At 40.3% G+C, this 20,371-nt stretch overlaps 1 protein-coding gene across 1 annotated transcript in view; it reads right to left on the bottom strand.

Moving 5' to 3' along the window:
• slc25a48 (solute carrier family 25 member 48) overlaps positions 1 to 20,371 on the bottom strand; it is a 59,083-nt gene that overhangs the window by 14,887 nt on the left and 23,825 nt on the right. Inside the window, exons 8-9 of the mRNA XM_034180964.1 lie at positions 17,610 to 17,781; positions 9,027 to 9,314 (exon numbers count right to left, since the gene is read on the bottom strand). Of these exons, the coding sequence (XP_034036855.1) occupies positions 9,027 to 9,314; positions 17,610 to 17,781 (460 nt within the window). The remainder of the gene's footprint in view (positions 1 to 9,026; positions 9,315 to 17,609; positions 17,782 to 20,371) is intronic.

Genomic DNA, 20,371 nt, shown 5'->3' on the forward strand with positions numbered 1-20,371 from the left:
ACTGTACTTAAGTACACTTTTTAGGTATCTATACTTTACTCCATTACTTATTTTTCTGCCTACTTCTGACTTCTACTTATTACATTTTCACACAAGTATCTGTACTTTCTATTCCTTACATTTTTAAAACAAACAGCCTCGTTACTCTTGGCTTCAGCGCACTAACGCCTCAGCGCACATCCACCGGCGCGGCTTTACCGAGGTGCCAGCGCGGAGTTATCTGACCATGGGTCCGAAGAAGGCACTGACGGCGGAGGAGGGAGACGATATCAAGAAGTCCCTGGACTTTTTGTCTGTGGAAATCTCTGTTGTTAAAATGCAGCAGAAATCCATTATGGAGCTGGTGGAAGAAGTGAAGGCTCTCCGGATCCAGAATGCCGAGAAAGACCGGCATCTGGTGTACCTGGAGAACCGTGTTGCGGAGTTGGAACAGTACACAAGGATGAACGACGTTATTATTACAGGAATTCATATTAAACCTCGATCCTATGCACGGGCGGTGTCAGAAGACAGCGGAGGGGAGGCCAGTGAGCAGGAGGCCAGCTCAGTGGAACAACAGGTGGCTGACTTCCTGCAATCTAAAGATATTCAAATGGACTGTAATAACATTGAAGCGTGCCACCCCCTGCCCAGGAGAGAGGATGGAGACAAGCGAGCTGTTATAATGAGGTTTGTCAACAGAAAACATAAAATGGCATTGTTAAAACAGGGACAGAAACTCAAAGGAACAAACGTATTCATCAATGAACATCTGACCAAAAGAAACGCAGACATCGTCAGGAAAACTCGTCTCTTAAAAAAGCAGGGAAAAATTCAACAGACATGGACATCCAACTGCAAAACATTCATCAAACTGAACACCAGAACAAGCGAAGATTATGGTAATCAGGAACATCGAGGAACTGGACAAATACAACCAATAAGGTATGAGGACACAAACACATCACAACACCATGACACAGACCAGAGGAACCTATTCATCTACTACATCATCTACATCTGGAGACAAGAAGGATATAACTCAAAGGATTGCTGATCATGGAAAACTAGAACTGAGAACATTTAAATACACAGACCACAATGTACTGGACCTGGAGCACGATATAGACCCGGACAATAATTTCTTCTCAAATATTAATGACAGTTGTTGCTATTATACAGATGAACAGTTTAATCGGATCATTAAAACAGATAACAAATTATCAATAATCCATTTCAACAGCAGAAGTCTGTATGCAAACTTCAACAACATTAAAGAATATTTAAGTCAATTTAAAAAAAAAATTAACATAATTGCTATATCAGAAACATGGATCAATGAAGATAAAGGAATGGATTTTGAACCAATCGAAGCAGTGGTTCACAGATTGAAGCAATGCTTCGACCTATTGTTTCGTTTATTCTTTCTTTTGCTTAATTTTCCCCCGCTAAAGAGCATACTTCTGTGAGTATTATTTACCTTTTCTATGTTAAACCGACCTGTTATGGTCTTCTGAAACAGTTGATAGATGTATTTTATAACTTAAAAACGGGAGCGACGCTAACGCATTAGCATGTCTATGGCATTTTCAATGTTAAAAGTTAGCATGAAGCAGTTCCAGCTGTCTTCACGTTCGGGTGCATTTGTTTTCAAATTGTAATATTTCTTAAATTTATTTTTGTTTATATATTAATAGTCTAATGATAATTATTATATACAATTTCAGAGAAAGAGACAAAAAGAACCTGAATAGAAACAACAGAAAATAAAATATAAAAGCAACTAACAATGAACATACATACATACAGAAATAAATAAGTGTTTCCTGTGAACACCTAGTGACTCTTACACCTCCATTTCATCCCTGTTTTATTTAAGTTTAATGACAGTTTGTTTCGGTCAAACCGTATTGTCAATGTGTTAAATTCTTCAGTGATTTACTCCAGAACTTTCTGCCAAACTAGAAAACTGCTACATCCTAGTAAGAGCAGAATACTACTGGAATGAATCTGAATAAGGAAAGTTTTTTTTTTCCTCACTAAATGGATGCTGCACTCACTGCAGTTTATTGTCTGGAATAGTCCCAGATTGCATTTCAGAGCTTCTAGAATCGAAACATTTTCGTGCAGGTGGTGTTGGGGGGTAATTTGGGGTTTTTGGTCTTGGGCCACATGTAGAACAAATCAGTTTTTAAATGAAGCTTTCAATTCATATAGTGGCATCTACCTTTTTTTTTTTTTTTTTTTTTTAAGGTTACTTTATACTTTTATACTTTAAGTAGGTTTTGGAGCACATACTTTTTCACTTTTACTTGAGTAAAGAGGTCAAGTTGATACTTCAACTTTTACCAGAGTGTTTTTAAACTGCAGTATCTATACTTCTACTTAAGTAACAAATGTGTGTACTTTTGACACCACTGCTTATGGTATGGAAATTGAAGACTTAACAGTATTCCCTGAAAACTCCCTTCTGTCTGATCATTTCTTAACATTTACTCTGATGGACTACCCAGCAGTGGGGAATAAGTTTCATTACACTAGAAGTCTTTCAGAAAGCGCTGTAACTAGGTTTAAGGATATGATTCCTTCTTTATGTTCTCTAATGCCATATACCAACACAGTGCAAAGTAGCTACCTAAACTCTGTAAGTGAGATAGAGTATCTCATCAATAGTTTTACATCCTCATTGAAGACAACTTTGGATGCTGTAGCTCCTCTGAAAAAGAGAGCTTTAAATCAGAAGTGCCTGACTCCGTGGTATAACTCTCAAACTCGCAGCTTAAAGCAGATAACCCGTAAGTTGGAGAGGAAATGGCGTCTCACTAATTTAGAAGATCTTCACTTAGCCTGGAAAAAGAGTCTGTTGCTCTATAAAAAAGCCCTCCGTAAAGCTAGGACATCTTACTACTCATCACTAATTGAAGAAAATAAGAACAACCCCAGGTTTCTTTTCAGCACTGTAGCCAGGCTGACAATGAGTCAGAGCTCTATTGAGCTGAGTATTCCTTTAACTAGTAATGACTTCATGACTTTCTTTGCTAATAAAATTTTAACTATTAGAGAAAAAATTACTCAACCATCCCAAAGACGTATCGTTATCTTTGGCTGCTTTCAGTGATGCCAGTATTTGGTTAGACTCTTTCTCTCACATTGTTCTGTCTGAGATATTTTCATTAGTTACTTCATCCAAACCATCAACATGTCTATTAGACCCCATTCCTATCAGGCTGCTTAAGGAAGCCCTACCATTATTTAATGCTTCGATCTTAAATATGATCAATCTATCTTTATTAGTTGGCTATGTACCACAGGCTTTTAAGGTGGCAGTAATTAAACCATTACTTAAAAAGCCATCACTTGACCCAGCTATCTTAGCTAATTATAGGCCAATCTCCAACCTTCCTTTTCTCTCAAAAATTCTTGAAAGGGTAGTTGTAAAACAGCTAACTGATCATCTGCAGAGGAATGGTCTATTTGAAGAGTTTCAGTCAGGTTTTAGAATTCATCATAGTACAGAAACAGCATTAGTGAAGGTTACAAATGATCTTCTTATGGCCTCGGACAGTGGACTCATCTCTGTGCTTGTTCTGTTAGACCTCAGTGCTGCTTTTGATACTGTTGACCATAAAATTTTATTACAGAGATTAGAGCATGCCATAGGTATTAAAGGCACTGCGCTGCGGTGGTTTGAATCATATTTATCTAATAGATTACAATTTGTTCATGTAAATGGGGAATCTTCTTCACAGACTAAGGTTAATTATGGAGTTCCACAAGGTTCTGTGCTAGGACCAATTTTATTCACTTTATACATGCTTCCCTTAGGCAGTATTATTAGACGGCATTGCTTAAATTTTCATTGTTACGCAGATGATACCCAGCTTTATCTATCCATGAAGCCGGAGGACACACACCAATTAGCTAAACTGCAGGATTGTCTTACAGACATAAGGACATGGATGACCTCTAATTTCCTGCTTTTAAACTCATAAAACTGAAGTTATTGTACTTGGCCCCACAAATCTTAGAAACATGGTGTCTAACCAGGTCCTTACTCTGGATGGCATTACCCTGACCTCTAGTAATACTGTGAGAAATCTTGGAGTCATTTTTGATCAGGATATGTCATTCAAAGCGCATATTAAACAAATATGTAAGACTGCTTTTTTGCATTTACGCAATATCTCTAAAATTAGAAAGGTCTTGTCTCAGAGTGATGATGAAAAACTAATTCATGCATTTATTTCCTCTAGGCTGGACTATTGTAATTCATCATTATCAGGTTGTCCTAAAAGTTCTCTGAAAAGCCTTCAGTTAATTCAAAATGCTGCAGCTAGAGTACTGACGGGGACTAGAAGGAGAGAGCATATCTCACCCATATTGGCCTCTCTTCATTGGCTTCCTGTTAATTCTAGAATAGAATTTAAAATTCTTCTTACTTATAAGGTTTTGAATAATCAGGTCCCATCTTATCTTAGGGACCTCATAGTACCATATCACCCCAATAGAGCGCTTCGCTCTAAGACTGCAGGCTTACTTGTGGTTCCTAGGGTTTGTAAGAGTAGAATGGGAGGCAGAGCCTTCAGCTTTCAGGCTCCTCTCCTGTGGAACCAGCTTCCAATTCGGATCAGGGAGACAGACACCCTCTCTACTTTTAAGATAAGGCTTAAAACTTTCCTTTTTGCTAAAGCTTATAGTTAGGGCTGGATCAGGTGACCATGAACCATCCCTTAGTTATGCTGCTATAGACTTAGACTGCTGGGGGGTTCCCATGATGCACTGAGTGTTTCTTTCTCTTTTTGCTCTGTATGCACCACTCTGCATTTAATCATTAGTGATTGATCTCTGCTCCCCTCCACAGCATGTCTTTTTCCTGGTTCTCTCCCTCAGCCCCAACCACTCCCAGCAGAAGACTGCCCCTCCCTGAGCCTGGTTCTGCTGGAGGTTTCTTCCTGTTAAAAGGGAGTTTTTCCTTCCCACTGTCGCCAAGTGCTTGCTCACAGGGGGTCGTTTTGACCATTGGGGTTTTTACGTAATTATTGTATGGCCTTGCCTTACAATATAAAGCGCCTTGGGGCAACTGTTTGTTGTGATTTGGCGCTATATAAATAAAATTGATTGATTGAATTGATTGAAAATGAGGACTGAAAATCTGTAATCTGGATCAGATCTGGATCAAAGTTTGTTAGTCAATAAAGGACACCAACCTACATAATGTATGAATATATGAAAATATATTTTTCACATTTTGAAATATGAAAAAGATTCTATCTCTTGACAGTTATGAATTCATTCAGTTTAAGGATAGTATAGGGATTTTTACAATTTTCCTCACTTTGACCTTGAAAACTGAATCAGTTCTTGCGTATCAGGATATGACTCTTCAGTAAAAAAATTCATAACGATTTATGAAAAATTATGGGCTCCAGGCTGTTCACAAACGAACAAACAGGGTGAAAACATAACCTCCTTCAACTTCATTGGTGGAGGTTATAAGAATCTTAAAAATCTGGAAGTGATGTGTTTCAGGTTGCAGGGCCACAAAGTGCTGCACTGCCGCCCTGACTCGTTAAAACACTTCACAGCTGCGTGACATGTAAATGTGCACAAACATGTTTTGCTTGATTTTTCAAATATTTGTTATAATGATGATGTTTGTCTGTGCGAATGGAATAATTGTAAAAAACTATTTTTATATTCATGCTTTGTTGTGGTTATCTGCTGTATGTGATCACACGATTAGGAAGCTCTGCATTAATAATCACTTTAAATTAAGGCTTTTTTTTAATCACCCACCAAACGAAAGAAACTCCACCCATCAGTGCAACCATCGTTCCATCTGTCCATCATGTCAACACCATAAATATATTGATAAAGTTGTGAAATTTGGTACCCTGACTGGAGACCGTCTACCACCACAAACGGGTCAAACGGAGGTGGGTTCACAAATGGAACTTTTGAACTGTATGCCCAATTTTCAAAATCTGGTACCACTGGATGCCTTGAAGCACAGCTCAGTGATGCCCATTTCAACCAGACCGAAGTGGAATGTATGGAAAGAAAAAAAAAAAAACCCAATAAAATTTCACACACCAGTTTTTTTCCAATCCTTTTCCCCCCAATCTTTGATTAACAAATTGAATTTAGTGGTGAAGCCATCAAATAGGAACTGAGGTCAGCAAAACTAAATGAGGAGGCACACCATGTAACCTCTAGGGGGCGTGATTTCCAATGGAAGATGCTCAGCTATGAGTTGCCTTCCTTCATTTGCTCATTTTATAGGTTGATTTATAAAATCACTCACTTTAATATTTTTAAAGATACCCTCAAAAAGTGACTGAAAATCTTTAGACTAACTGTTTGCTGTGGTTAGATTGTGTTTTTTATGTAACTGAAATCTTGATTATTAATTGAAATATGTTGTTTAACAAAGGTTAGCAGTTGTCTGGAGGTACTGTTTCATTGCTAATTGGGTTATGAGATGAAGTTGGCCAAGTGAAATTGGGACGTGCCCTTGGCCAGTCTAACTGTGGGCGTGTCTCTGGCCAGGTGAAACATGGAAGCTTCCTTGGTGAGGAGAAATGTGGGCAAGTCCTTGGCTTAATCCAGACCCTGGGATCCTGATCACAGACACCTGCATGCTGGATCACACCTGGAGAACTGTGCCACATGGCCACAGTGTCATAGCTGACGCTCCCTCACACTGGAAGAGATCATCGTCATCTGAGCTTTTTGTCTCACTACAGGTGAGCCCCGTTATCTCACTCACGCACAAGTCGCGATTCAGCTTTACTCAGTCAAGTTGTGGACCCAGAAAATTTAGGCCACTGTAAAAGTCCATTTTGATTAGACCTTTATTGGTAGGAGTCGTCAGTTTGGATAATTCTGGAAGATACCTGATGATTTGAAGTGTTTCGATGTGACACTTTAGATCCTTGCTGCCGGTTCAGATTGGGCTAGAATTCATACACGCTACACATGCCCCCGCCACACACGGCTTTGAAACGTCAGAAATTGTCCGCCCTGACAGAGTTCTCAACGCTGACCTGCAGCAGATGGAGGAGGAAGAAAAAGATCTTGAACCCACTCCAGATGAAGAAATCATCACCATCCACGAAAGAATGACACTTCAAATGGTCAAATTATTATCATATGGCAAGGTGAGCTGATTTTAAGTTTTTTGGTCAACTTCATTAACTCATGGTTTTAGATAGTGAGGAAAATAAGTTTGCGGTTTTGCAAGATCTCCCACTTAGAAATCATGGGGGGGGGGGGGGGGGTCTGAAATTTTCATTTTAGGTGCATGTCCACTGTGAGAGACAATCTTAAAAAAAAAAAAAGAAATCCAGAAATCACAATGTATGATTTTTTTAATAGTTTATTTGTATGTTACTGCTGCAAATAAGTATTTGAACACCTACCAACCAGCAAGAATTCTGGCTCACACAGACCTGTTAAGTTTTCTTTAAGAAGCCCACTTATTCTGCACTCTTTACCTGTATTAACTGCACCTGTTTGAACTTGTTACCTGTATAAAAGACACCTGTTCACACAATCACACTCCAACGTGTCCACCATAGCCAAGACCAAAGAGCTGTCTAAGGACACCAGGGACAAAACTAGACCTGCACAAGGCTGGGATGGACTACAGGACAACAGGCAAGCAGCTTGCTAGAAGACGACAACTGTTATGATTATTTATTAGAAAGTGGAAGAAACACAAGATGACTGTCAATCTCCCTCGGTTTTGGATTCCATGCAAGATCTCACTTTGTGGGGTAAGGATGATTCTGAGAAAGCTCAGAACTACACAGGAGGACCTGGTTAATGACCTGAAGAGAGCTGGGACCACAGTCACAAAGATTACATTAGTAACACATGATGCTGTCATGGTTTAAAATCCTGCAGGGCAGCAAGGTCCCCCTGCTCAAGCCAGCACATGTCCAGGCCCGTTTGAAGTTCACCAGTGACCATCTGGATGATCCAGAGGAGTCATGGGAGAAGGTCATGTGGTCAGATGAAACCAGAATAGAGCTTTTTGAAATCAACTCCACTTACCATGTTTAGAGGATGAGAACAACCCCAAGAAAACCATCCCAACCGTGAAGCATGGGGGTGGAAACATCATACTCTGGGGGTGCTCTTCTGCAAAGGGGACAGGACGACCGCACCGTATTGAAGGGAGGATGGATGGGGTCATGTATTGTGAGATTTTGGCAAACAACCACCTTCCCTCAGTAAGAGCATTGAAGATGGGTCATGGCTGGGTCTTCCAGCATGACAATGACCCCAAACACACAGCCAGGACAACTAAGGAGGGGCTCTGTAAGAAGCATTTCAAGGTCCTGGAGTGGCCTGGACAGTCTCCAGACTGGAACTCAATAGAAAATCTTAGGAGGGAGCTGAAACGCCAAACCTGAAAGATCTAGAGAAGATCTGTATGGAGGAGTGGACCAAAATCCCTGCTGCAGTGTGTGGAAACCTGGTGAAAAACTACAGGAACCATGACCCTGTATTTGCAAACAAAGGCTACTGTACCAAATATTAACATTGATTTTCACGGGTGTTCAAATTCTTATTTGCAGCAGTAACATACAAATTAAAAAAAAAAAAAAAAAAAAAAAAAAAAATCATACATTGTGATTTCCGGATTTTTTTTTTGATTATGTCTCTCACAGTGGACATGCACCTAAGATGAAAATTTCAGACCCCTCCATGATTTCTAAGTGGGAGAACTTGCAAAATCACAGGGTGTTCAAATTCTTATTTTCCTCACTGTAACTCATGGTTCCATTTTGTGGACCCCAACTCGCACAAGTTAACAGGGCTCACCGATATCAGTGTGAAATGTATTATCTGCCGACATCTGTAGGCTTCCGCTTGGACGCTAACAACAACACTTCTGTCACATTTTACAGAAAAAAAAAGATCAACTGATTAAAAAAAAAAAAAAAAAAAAAAAGCTGGTAAATGAATCAATGAAAATGCTGATTTGTGGCAGCGATGTTTCTGTTATAACGCAGCATATTGTCACCTTCACTGTTTACCTGCCAACCCTCCAGCTAGCCAGATAGAGCACGGATGAGGGATGGACGAGGGGTCCGGGTTCATCAGGTCACAGAAGATGGTGTAAGGTATGAAATAGAGGGCGTATCCAGGAACATCCCGCAGGACCATGGCCCCGCCCCCCCTGTACAGGCCCTGGAGGCCCTCAGTCTGCAGGATGGTGCTGATGCAGTGGATGGGGCCCCGGTACAGATTCTGGCTGTGGATTTCCACAGAGCGCAGAGGGCCATTGTTGCCATGTGATGCACTGCTGGCGAGATGGAGCTTTGCTGAAAAATAAAGCACATATAAAAAGGCAATGAATTCTGGCCTTTGTATCTGTGAGACCATAATGAATGGTTGAATTTTACATGAACTAAATTGTTTGTGAAGAAATGACTAATTAAAACACTAAGAGTGCTGCCTCAGTCTGACTGATGTCATAAACACACGAAACGCAGTAAATGTTCTACGTGGTGTTTTATCTCACAGTATTTACACTGTTTGACCTCACTTTTATTGGTGTTACAGTGTAACAGGAAGAGGCGCTATGACATGACACTACTCATAATGTAAACGTTTTACAATCAAATACCAAAAAGGGTTCTACGGTCAGATATTAGTAATTCAGTTTCCCGAGATGTTTCCTAGTCTGTCAAGTTGCATGTTATTGCTGTATTTTATAAACCAGATGGGTCAAAATTCTAAATTGTTTCTAAAAAAGGTGACTTTTGATCATCTTGATGATCACTGAATCATTTAAACCCTCAACATACGCTGATTGAGGCCAAATTCACTCAGAATGACACATCCAGCCACAGTCGCGAAGTATTGAGGTGCGGTCTGAAGACTTACGGATGGCAGTCTGTGAGCATCTACATATTTGGTCCCATTTCCTTGGCTGTCCCAAGTTCAAAGCACTCTTGGCACCGTAAAGGTGGGACATGCATCTGACGGCCGTCTATGTCCAGTTTATCTGTCATCTGAGCTCAATCTACATTTTCTGACGGCATCATAACAGCATTTGAAACGATCTGATCGTGGTTGATTGAGATTAATCGGTCATGGCAAAGTCTGCCGGCATGTTGTGCCACGTATGTTCACCTGGACCTCGGCTAGGGAGGGCAAAGGAAGTGTTGATATGTAATAACCTGTATGTGGCACTCTGATGTACATCATTGTGAGCATCAGAGACTTGGTGCAGCACCCCGCAATGCAGCTAAATGGGATGTCACAGCTGTAATACATGTATTATTACATGTTCACCTAATGCTGTGTTCACACCGAACACCACGCGAGCAATGGCGGTGAGAGGCTGCCATGTAATCCCTATGGAAGGACGCGTTGTGGCACCACAAAAGTCCAAGTCATGCAATGCGACGGACGCAAATAAAGCAATTTTGAGTGATTAGCGCGTTTGTGGCATGCTAACGCATTGCATCGTGTCGTGTCGCCCTCTTCCCGCCCATGTGGAGATGCTTGGAGTTTATACTTGATGTAGACATGTCCCGTCTCTGGCAGCCAGCCTGTGAGCAGGACTTATGTCCCTTTTATCCTTTAAGACAATTATGACAGAGTTTGAGGGGAGAGCGAGGAACCGCACAAGCAGCCAGTTTGTTATTTCATTTTAAATTGTTCACATGTGCGTGCGCGAACGGGACAGGAGGTCCTCAAACTGGGTCCTGGAGAGGCAGAAGTACCGTTGAAAAAGTGGCTGTCATCCAGACGCAGCTCCTGCAGCAGATAATGAAACTCCCCTAATTGGGAACGTCTCATAAGGATGTAGTGAACCCAGGGACGGCGCCGCTGGTGATGTTTGTCAGCTTTGTCACCTGGTCTTGTTAGGAGAGACGGCATCCATCCCACTTTGGATGGAGCAGCTCTCATTTCTAGAAATCTGGCCAATTTTCTTAAATCCTCCAAACCGTGACTATCCAGGGTTGGGACCAGGAAGCAGAGATGTAGTCTTACACACCTCTCTGCAGCTTCTCTCCCCCTGCCATCCCCTCATTACCCCATCCCCGTAGAGATGGGGCCTGCTCCCAGACCACCAATAACCAGCAAAAATCTATTTAAGCATAAAAATTCAAAAAGAAAAAATAATATAGCACCTTCAACTGCACCACAGACTAAAACAGTTAAATGTGGTCTATTAAACATTAGGTCTCTCTCTTCTAAGTCCCTGTTAGTAAATGATATAATAATTGATCAACATATTGATTTATTCTGCCTTACAGAAACCTGGTTACAGCAGGATGAATACGTTAGTTTAAGTGAGTCAACTCCCGAGTCACACTAACTGCCAGAATGCTCGTAGCACGGGCCGAGGCGGAGGATTAGCAGCAATCTTCCATTCCAGCTAATTAATTAATCAAAAACCCAGACAGAGCTTTAATTAATTTGAAAGCTTGACTCTTAGTCTTGTCCATCCAAATTGGAAGTCCCAAAAACCAGTTTTATTTGTTATTATCTATCGTCCACCTGGTCGTTACTGTGAGTTTCTCTGTGAATTTTCAGACCTTTTGTCTGACTTAGTGCTTAACTCAGATAAGAATTATAGTGGGCGATTTTAACATCCACACAGATGCTGAGAATGACAGCCTCAACACTGCATTTAATCTATTATTAGACTCAATTGGCTTTGCTCAAAATGTAAATGAGTCCACCCACCACTTTAATCATATCTTAGATCTTGTTCTGACTTATGGTATGGAAATTGAAGACTTAACAGTATTCCCTGAAAACTCCCTTCTGTCTGATCATTTCTTAACATTTACATTTACTCTGATGGACTACCCAGCAGTGGGGAATAAGTTTCATTACACTAGAAGTCTTTCAGAAAGCGCTGTAAGTAGGTTTAAGGATATGATTCCTTCTTTATGTTCTCTAATGCCATATACCAACACAGTGCAGAGTAGCTACCTAAACTCTGTAAGTGAGATAGAGTATCTCATCAATAGTTTTACATCCTCATTGAAGACAACTTTGGATGCTGTAGCTCCTCTGAAAAAGAGCTTTAAATCAGAAGTGCCTGACTCCGTGGTATAACTCAAACTCGCAGCTTAAAGCAGATAACCCGTAAGTTGGAGAGTAAATGGCGTCTCACTAATTTAGAAGATCTTCACTTAGCCTGGAAAAAGTCTGTTGCTCTATAAAAAAGCCCTCCGTAAAGCTAGGACATCTTACTACTCATCACTAATTGAAGAAAATAAGAACAACCCCAGGTTTCTTTTCAGCACTGTAGCCAGGCTGACAAAGAGTCAGAGCTCTATTGAGCCGAGTATTCCTTTAACTTTAACTAGTAATGACTTCATGACTTTCTTTGCTAATAAAATTTTAACTATTATAGAAAAAATTACTCATAACCATCCCAAAGACGTATCGTTATCTTTGGCTGCTTTCAGTGATGCCGGTATTTGGTTAGACTCTTTCTCTCAGATTGTTCTGAGTTATTTTCATTAGTTACTTCATCCAAACCATCAACATGTCTATTAGACCCCATTCCTACCAGGCTGCTCAAGGAAGCCCTACCATTATTTAATGCTTCGATCTTAAATATGATCAATCTATCTTTATTAGTTGGCTATGTACCACAGGCTTTTAAGGTGGCAGTAATTAAACCATTACTTAAAAAGCCATCACTTGACCCAGCTATCTTAGCTAATTATAGGCCAATCTCCAACCTTCCTTTTCTCTCAAAAATTCTTGAAAGGGTAGTTGTAAAACAGCTAACTGATCATCTGCAGAGGAATGGTCTATTTGAAGAGTTTCAGTCAGGTTTTAGAATTCATCATAGTACAGAAACAGCATTAGTGAAGGTTACACATGATCTTATGCCCTCAGACAGTGGACTCATCTCTGTGCTTGTTCTGTTAGACCTCAGTGCTGCTTTTGATACTGTTGACCATAAAATTTTATTACAGAGATTAGAGCATGCCATAGGTATTAAAGGCACTGTGCTGCGGTGGTTTGAATCATATTTATCTAATAGATTACAATTTGTTCATGTAAATGGGGAATCTTCTTCACAGACTAAGGTTAATTATGGAGTTCCACAAGGTTCTGTGCTAGGACCAATTTTATTCACTTTATACATGCTTCCCTTAGGCAGTATTATTAGACGGCATTGCTTAAATTTTCATTGTTACGCAGATGATACCCAGCTTTATCTATCCATGAAGCAGGAGGACACACACCAATTAGCTAAACTGCAGGATTGTCTTACAGACAAGACATGGCGACCTTTAATTTTCTGCTTTTAAACTCAGATAAAACTGAAGTTATTGTACTTGGCCCCACAAATCTTAGAAACATGGTGTCTAACCAGATCCTTACTCTGGATGGCATTACCCTGACCTCTAGTAATACTGTGAGAAATCTTGGAGTCATTTTTGATCAGGATATGTCATTCAAAGCGCATATTAAACAAATATGTAGGACTGCTTTTTTGCATTTACGCAATATCTCTAAAATCAGAAAGGTCTTGTCTCAGAGTGATGCTGAAAAACTAATTCATGCATTTATTTCCTCTAGGCTGGACTATTGTAATTCATTATTATCAGGTTGTCCTAAAAGTTCCCTGAAAAGCCTTCAGTTAATTTAAAATGCTGCAGCTAGAGTACTGACGACTAGAAGGAGAGAGCATCTCTCACCCATATTGGCCTCGAGTTAATTCTAGAATAGAATTTAAAATTCTTCTTCTTACTTATAAGGTTTTGAATAATCAGGTCCCATCTTATCTTAGGGACCTCATAGTACCATATCACCCCAATAGAGCGCTTCGCTCTCAGACTGCAGGCTTACTTGTGGTTCCTAGGGTTTGTAAGAGTAGAATGGGAGGCAGAGCCTTCAGCTTTCAGGCTCCTCTCCTGTGGAACCAGCTCCCAATTCAGATCAGGGAGACAGACACCCTCTCTACTTTTAAGATTAGGCTTAAAACTTTCCTTTTTGCTAAAGCTTATAGTTAGGGCTGGATCAGGTGACCCTGAACCATCCCTTAGTTATGCTGCTATAGACTTAGACTGCTGGGGGGTTCCCATGATGCACTGAGTGTTTCTCTTTTTGCTCTGTATGCACCACTCTGCATTTAATCATTAGTGATTGATCTCTGCTCCCCTCCACAGCATGTCTTTTTCCTGGTTCTCTCCCTCAGCCCCAACCAGTCCCAGCAGAAGACTGCCCCTCCCTGAGCCTGGTTCGGTTGGAGGTTTCTTCCTGTTAAAAGGGAGTTTTTCCTTCCCACTGTAGCCAAGTGCTTGCTCACAGGGGGTCGTTTTGACCATTGGGGTTTTTACGTAATTATTGTTTGGCCTTGCCTTACAATATAAAGCGCCTTGGGGCAACTGTTTGTTGTGATTTGGCGCTATATAAATAAAATTGAAATTGATTGTTTGATTTCCACAACAAATAGAGCACAGCAACTTGCTCCGTGTGATCAAGGTCCGCCATGTTGACTTCGCGGTGAGCGGAATGGAAGCTCTTCCTATTTGGTGACGCATTGGGGCGAATTTTCACAGCGAACGTTTCGGCCCAAGCAGAGCGACACCCCGGGTGATGGTGACGCGAATTTGTGTGAACGCGGCATAACTCTGTTGCAGGTATGACGTGGAACCGTTTCCCCAGCTCATGATAACAAATAAACATGCAACTCACCTCCGGTACACAAGAAGCATTCCATGCAGTGCAGACAGCAGCCAGGGATCACAGCATGTGGTGAAGCCCCTTTCACCTGGTTGCGCTAGGTGCTGGCAACACTGATTGGCTCACAAATGCATGATCCACCTCTGGCATAAATAAATCCCATGTGAAACATCGTCCCGTACTGATAATCCCACTGGAGTTGTGTTAAGATGCGTATCAAGTACGCTGAAATGGCCACAAGTGAAAGAAAAAGGAAAGGAACAAGTTCGCTGGCTGCGTCTGAAGAAAGATGCGCACATGGAGAAAGTTTGGGCACTGCCAGCACAGTTCACCAGCAGTTTATAGAGTACAGCTGGAAGAATAAAATCTAGCAATGCTCCAGTGATTGGAGCTTTATACTGATCAAACACCTAAAGGGATTCTGTACAACAGCAGGCGATCACTGACACTTAGCCTTTATATGTGCGCACTCGGGAAGCACAGCTCCTGGGCTGGTACGTGCATGTGCGCCCCACATGTGCACATGGAGTGGCTCGTTCAGTTATTATGAACACACATACACGTAGCTGAGCAAACATTTTGGCCACACACTCGCACGCTGCCTGGATCACTTGTTCTACACACGCACATGTGGCAGCGCACCCTCCTCCTGGTGAGAGGTCAGCGAGTGCTGGGAATGTGAGGACGAGTGAAGATGTGAGTGAGTGATGACAGCACCAATGTCAGTGGCGTCTGACTGTTGTCTATAATGTTTGGACTGTATTGTGCAGGTGTGCACGGGGCAGTCTGGCTGCATTCTGACACGGCTGATCACACCTCTATTCCCCCCGACTGCATCTGAATTATGACCATTTTTGCAGTGTCGGCCTGGTTCCTGCTATGTGTGACTGGGACATTAGTTTGAACACTAAGCAATGGAATTATAGTGTTGCCAAAGAAAATCATTTTTATGATTTAAATAATTTTTTAAAAAGGAGGCTGCCGGATTACAGTTGCTAGCATTAACTGAAAAAGTGCAGTAGAACTCAGTTGTAGCTGAAAGTGCCAAAACAGGGAACAAAACAATGTAAAAGAGAAATAAAATGCCAGCAACAGACACTAACAAACACTCATATATTGAAGCCAACAGAGATGCCAGTGGAAAGAACTCCGGATTAAAAACTGGATAAATTGCACACAGAGGATTTGCTGGATATCTGCTGGACATAAGGAAAAAGGGCAACAGTGTCAGATATTGATATTAACAGTTGCAGTTATGATGTTTTTTACATGGTTGACCAAAATGAGTCACCTTTAGGGCCCCTTTATGCAGGACAGCATCCTTTGAGAGACCATTAGCGGGAAGATCTGAGATTTTTCGGCATTATAGCTTCAGATGGTATTGTAATTTGCCAACTCTAAAAATTATATTTTATGAGCGACAGCACCTCGCACTATCAAGCTCGCTCTATGATACAGCGATGCCCAAACCGGAAACGCAGAATTTTGAGTCCGCACTGAAACCAGAAATGTCAAATGTTGCACATTTCCTGGAGCGACAATAGAGAAGATCTCACGTGAATTCAGTGGACAGTCGACACTGAAATAGGAAATTTCTTTTCAATTTATTTTCAGCCTCAAGGCGCTTCACACAAGCAAGGTCTAGCCTGATCAACACCTACCAATACCAAATACTGAACATTTTGTGGAGCAACAACAGAGGAGATTAATCTGTTCATGAATATGTTGTTTTTGCTGTAGTATGTTTATTCTCTTTAAGGTTTGTCTAACTTTTTGCTTCTCAATTAAAACAATCATTAAAAAGAAAAGACAATAGAGGAGATTATGCATGAATAGAGAGATGTTGGGCAAATTCAGTGGACAGTCGACACTGAAACAGGAAATGCTAAATGTTGAGTTGACAATGAAACCGGGAACGCTGAACGTGCACCTTGACAGCTCTTGAGGTCAGTCAGTGACTATTTAGCGGGTAAATTACATGTAAAAATATTGGATCTTTGAAAATAAGCTGAAGGGTTTCAGCCATGCTAATGCCCCCCAGAACCATTTACTGACAAAAAAAAAGTCTGAAGGACTGAAATGACATGGTTAGATGCTTAGGAGCATGGAGGATGGTTAGGAGCTTCCAAGCATGTGAGAGGCAAATAAAGAAAAATACTTAAAATGGCTGGGGGGGGGGGGGGGGCAAGAGGAGCCTGGGGGGGGATGGGGGGGCAAAGTTCCCTAGTAGCTGAAGGGTTTTAGCCATGCTAATGGACCACAGAACCATTTACTGAAAGACTTAAATGATATATGCATGTTACTGCTTTGCAGGGAAACATGGCAAACAGACCTACAGCAAGATTTACAGCTGCACAAGCATCAAGACTGATTCTTGATGCCCAGCGTGATGATAAAAGGGATGATGGACAAATATATTACAGAGTGAAATACATATGATGAACCCTAAAACAATCATTTATATCAAAGTATTCCCATATAAAATCAATGAGTTGTAAATAACAACACTTGGCCATATTAGTCGTATCAGTCGACATTTTCTGTTGGTCACTTGAGGGTTAAATCAACAGGAAAATGTCTTCAAATGTGAAAAAATCTGTGTTGGAAATCTTATTTTTCTGCACAAAATCATCATTTTAATGGCACATTTAATGCTGCAACAATGAATCAGTTATGATTAATTATTAAATTAATCCACAACATTTTTGATAATCGACAATTGAGAAATGTACCAAAAACAAAAACAGAATCTCCCACTTTGGCTTCTTAAATATGTATACTTTCTGGAAATGGAACATCATTTGGTTGTGAAAAAAGGCATCTCTCCCTTATTTCTCCCTTTGACATTTTATAGACCAAACAACTAATTGATAAATCAGTTGATTGTTTTTGCACTCGATTGCTTTCAAACCTACAATAAAAGTTTTGGTGTCTTGCCAGTTTACCTGCTTGGACTCTCTGCGTTTGCATTTGCAGTCTGATCTTGACCAGATCCACCGGGGCTCCCAGGCTGACCGACACCAGCCCGGTCAACATACTGGCCGCCATCAGGTCCAGCATGCTGCAGGGATGCTGCCCGTCGCCATAGCGATACTTGCTTATGAATCTCTGTGTGTACTGAAGACACCAAATACCAATGAGTTGTAGATGGTGATGCTGGCCAGCGGGAACGACATTCCCTTAAAAAAGCCTGTGACCTAAAACAAAGAAAGTCAGAGACAGAGATTCAGAGCCATGGTGGGGAAAAAAGAACACACTCCTGTTTTTGTTTTTCTTGTTGAATAAAGACAAGAAAGAAAAGGAGGTGAAGCTGTCAAATATTTTCTCTCTGTGGAAACTATTCAATGTAGCAGTTGCATGGACAATACACGCGTTTAAACTTAAACACAGCTGTCGCCAAATATCCTCTGACCACTGAGGAAAACAAGACTGAGTGGAGAAGACTGACGACACTTGTGCAGAAGTTCTGCAGTTCTCAAAACCAAATTTGTCTCTGGTCTCACTGCCTTTCAAACTGCTTCAACCGCATTCATTTTCCACTGAAATCACTGACCACTGGCATTGTGCAGCCATCAAGACAGTTTTTTTTTGAAGGGGGCATGAAAATGTCTAATTTATGTGCAATTTAACATTTAAACCCCCCACAACCTGCCATCATGTTTACATGCAAAAACTGACATTTAACATAGAAAAACTGTAAAAATAGAAAATATGCTTTTTTTTTTACATTTCCAACAGTCAACTAAAATATATATGTACCAAATTCTTTCACCAAATTGAAAATTAAATACTTCATCAAAATCATTTCATTCTATAGCTGTCATTTAAAAGTTCACCAAAATAAGTGCTTGCAGATCATATTATTAACAAAAAAACAACAAAAACCCCCCTCAAAACATTGCAACTGGGAAGCCTTCAAGAACTCATCTGTGTCCAACAGTTATGAAAAACAGACAGGTCACAGGCTGGAGCAGAATGAAGAGGACAAGACACTGTCAGAGTTGAGGGGAGAACAGAGAAGAAAACATACCGGAGTCCATGCTTGGGCTGTGCAGTGCCCCCTGTTCTCCCCAGAAATTGTGCATTTCTTTCTTCACAATTAATGACATAATTGTATACACTAACAAAGTTATTCTTGATGTCTACCAACTTCTAGTCATGATTAGCTCATACAGATTCTTTGAGGAAGCACTGTTCTGGTTTCTACCCATATCCAAGTCCATCTGGTGTGTCCAGTTTTCCATCTCTGTGATCTGACGTTTACTCTTCTCCAAACAACATCAAATAGCATCAACTATGTTGTCCATCACACGCTCCATCTTTCTTATTTTTGGAATTTAAAAGTCTTATGTTAAGTAACAGACCACACTGCGGTGTGTGCACATGTGCTACATTGAGCTCCACCTGTTAAACTAACCACCAGGGAAACGATGAGTTAAAAAGTTCAACACACAGGGGAAAAAAAGTGTGACTTATACAAGGGCTGTCGTAAAGTATAGGTATAGGTCCGGTTTCAGCATTTTATCCGGATATTCCACTGTTAAAGGAGATTTTTTAATGAAAAAAAAAAATAACATAATTGCTATATCAGAAACATGGATCAATGAAGATAAAGGAATGGATTTTGAACCAATCGAAGCAGTGGTTCACAGATTGAAGCAATGCTTAGACCTATTGTTTCGTTTATTCTTTCTTTTGCTTAATTTTCCCCGCTAAAGAGCATACTTCTGTGAGTATTATTTACCTTTTCTATGTTAAACCGACCTGTATGGTCTTCTGAAACAGTGATAGAGTAGTTTATAACTTAAAAACGGGAGCGACGCTAACGCATTAGCATGTCTATGGCATTTTCAATGTTAAAAGTTAGCATGAAGCCAGTTCCAGCTGTCTTCACGTTCGGGTGCATTGTTTTCAAATTGTAATATTTCTTAAATTTTTTTGTTTATATATTAATAGTCTAATGATAATTATTATATACAATTTCAGAGAAAGAGACAAAAAGAACTGAATAGAAACAACAGAAAATAAAATATAAAAGCAACTAACAATGAACATACATACATACAGAAATAAAATAGTGTTTCCTGTGAACACCTAGTGACTATCTTACACCTCCATTCATCCCTGTTTTATTAAGTTTAATGACAGTTTGTTCGGTCAAACCGTATTGTCAATGTGTAAATTCTTCAGTGATTTACTCCAGAACTTTCTGCCAAACTAGAAAACTGCTACATCTAGTAAGCAGAGATACTACTGGAATGAATCTGAATAAGGAAAGTTTTTTTTTCCTCACTAAAGGATGCTGCACTCCTGCAGTTTATTGTCTGGAATAGTCCAGATTGCATTTCAGAGCTTCTAGAATCGAAACATTTTCGTGCAGGTGGTGTTGGGGGGTAATTTGGGTTTTGGTCTTGGGCCACATGTAGAACAAATCAGTTTTTAAATGAAGCTTTCAATTCATATAGTGGCATCTACCTTTTTTTTTTTTTTTTTTTAAGGTTACTTTATACTTTTATACTTTAAGTAGGTTTTGGAGCACATACTTTTTCACTTTTACTTGAGTAAAGAGGTCAAGTTGATACTTCAACTTTTACCAGAGTGTTTTTAAACTGCAGTACCTATACTTCTACTTAAGTAACAAATGTGTGTACTTTTGACACCACTGCTTATGGTATGGAAATTGAAGACTTAACAGTATTCCTGAAAA

This window comes from Thalassophryne amazonica, chromosome 11, assembly GCF_902500255.1.
Source record: "Thalassophryne amazonica chromosome 11, fThaAma1.1, whole genome shotgun sequence".
In the NCBI taxonomy this organism is placed as follows: Eukaryota; Metazoa; Chordata; class Actinopteri; order Batrachoidiformes; family Batrachoididae; genus Thalassophryne; species Thalassophryne amazonica.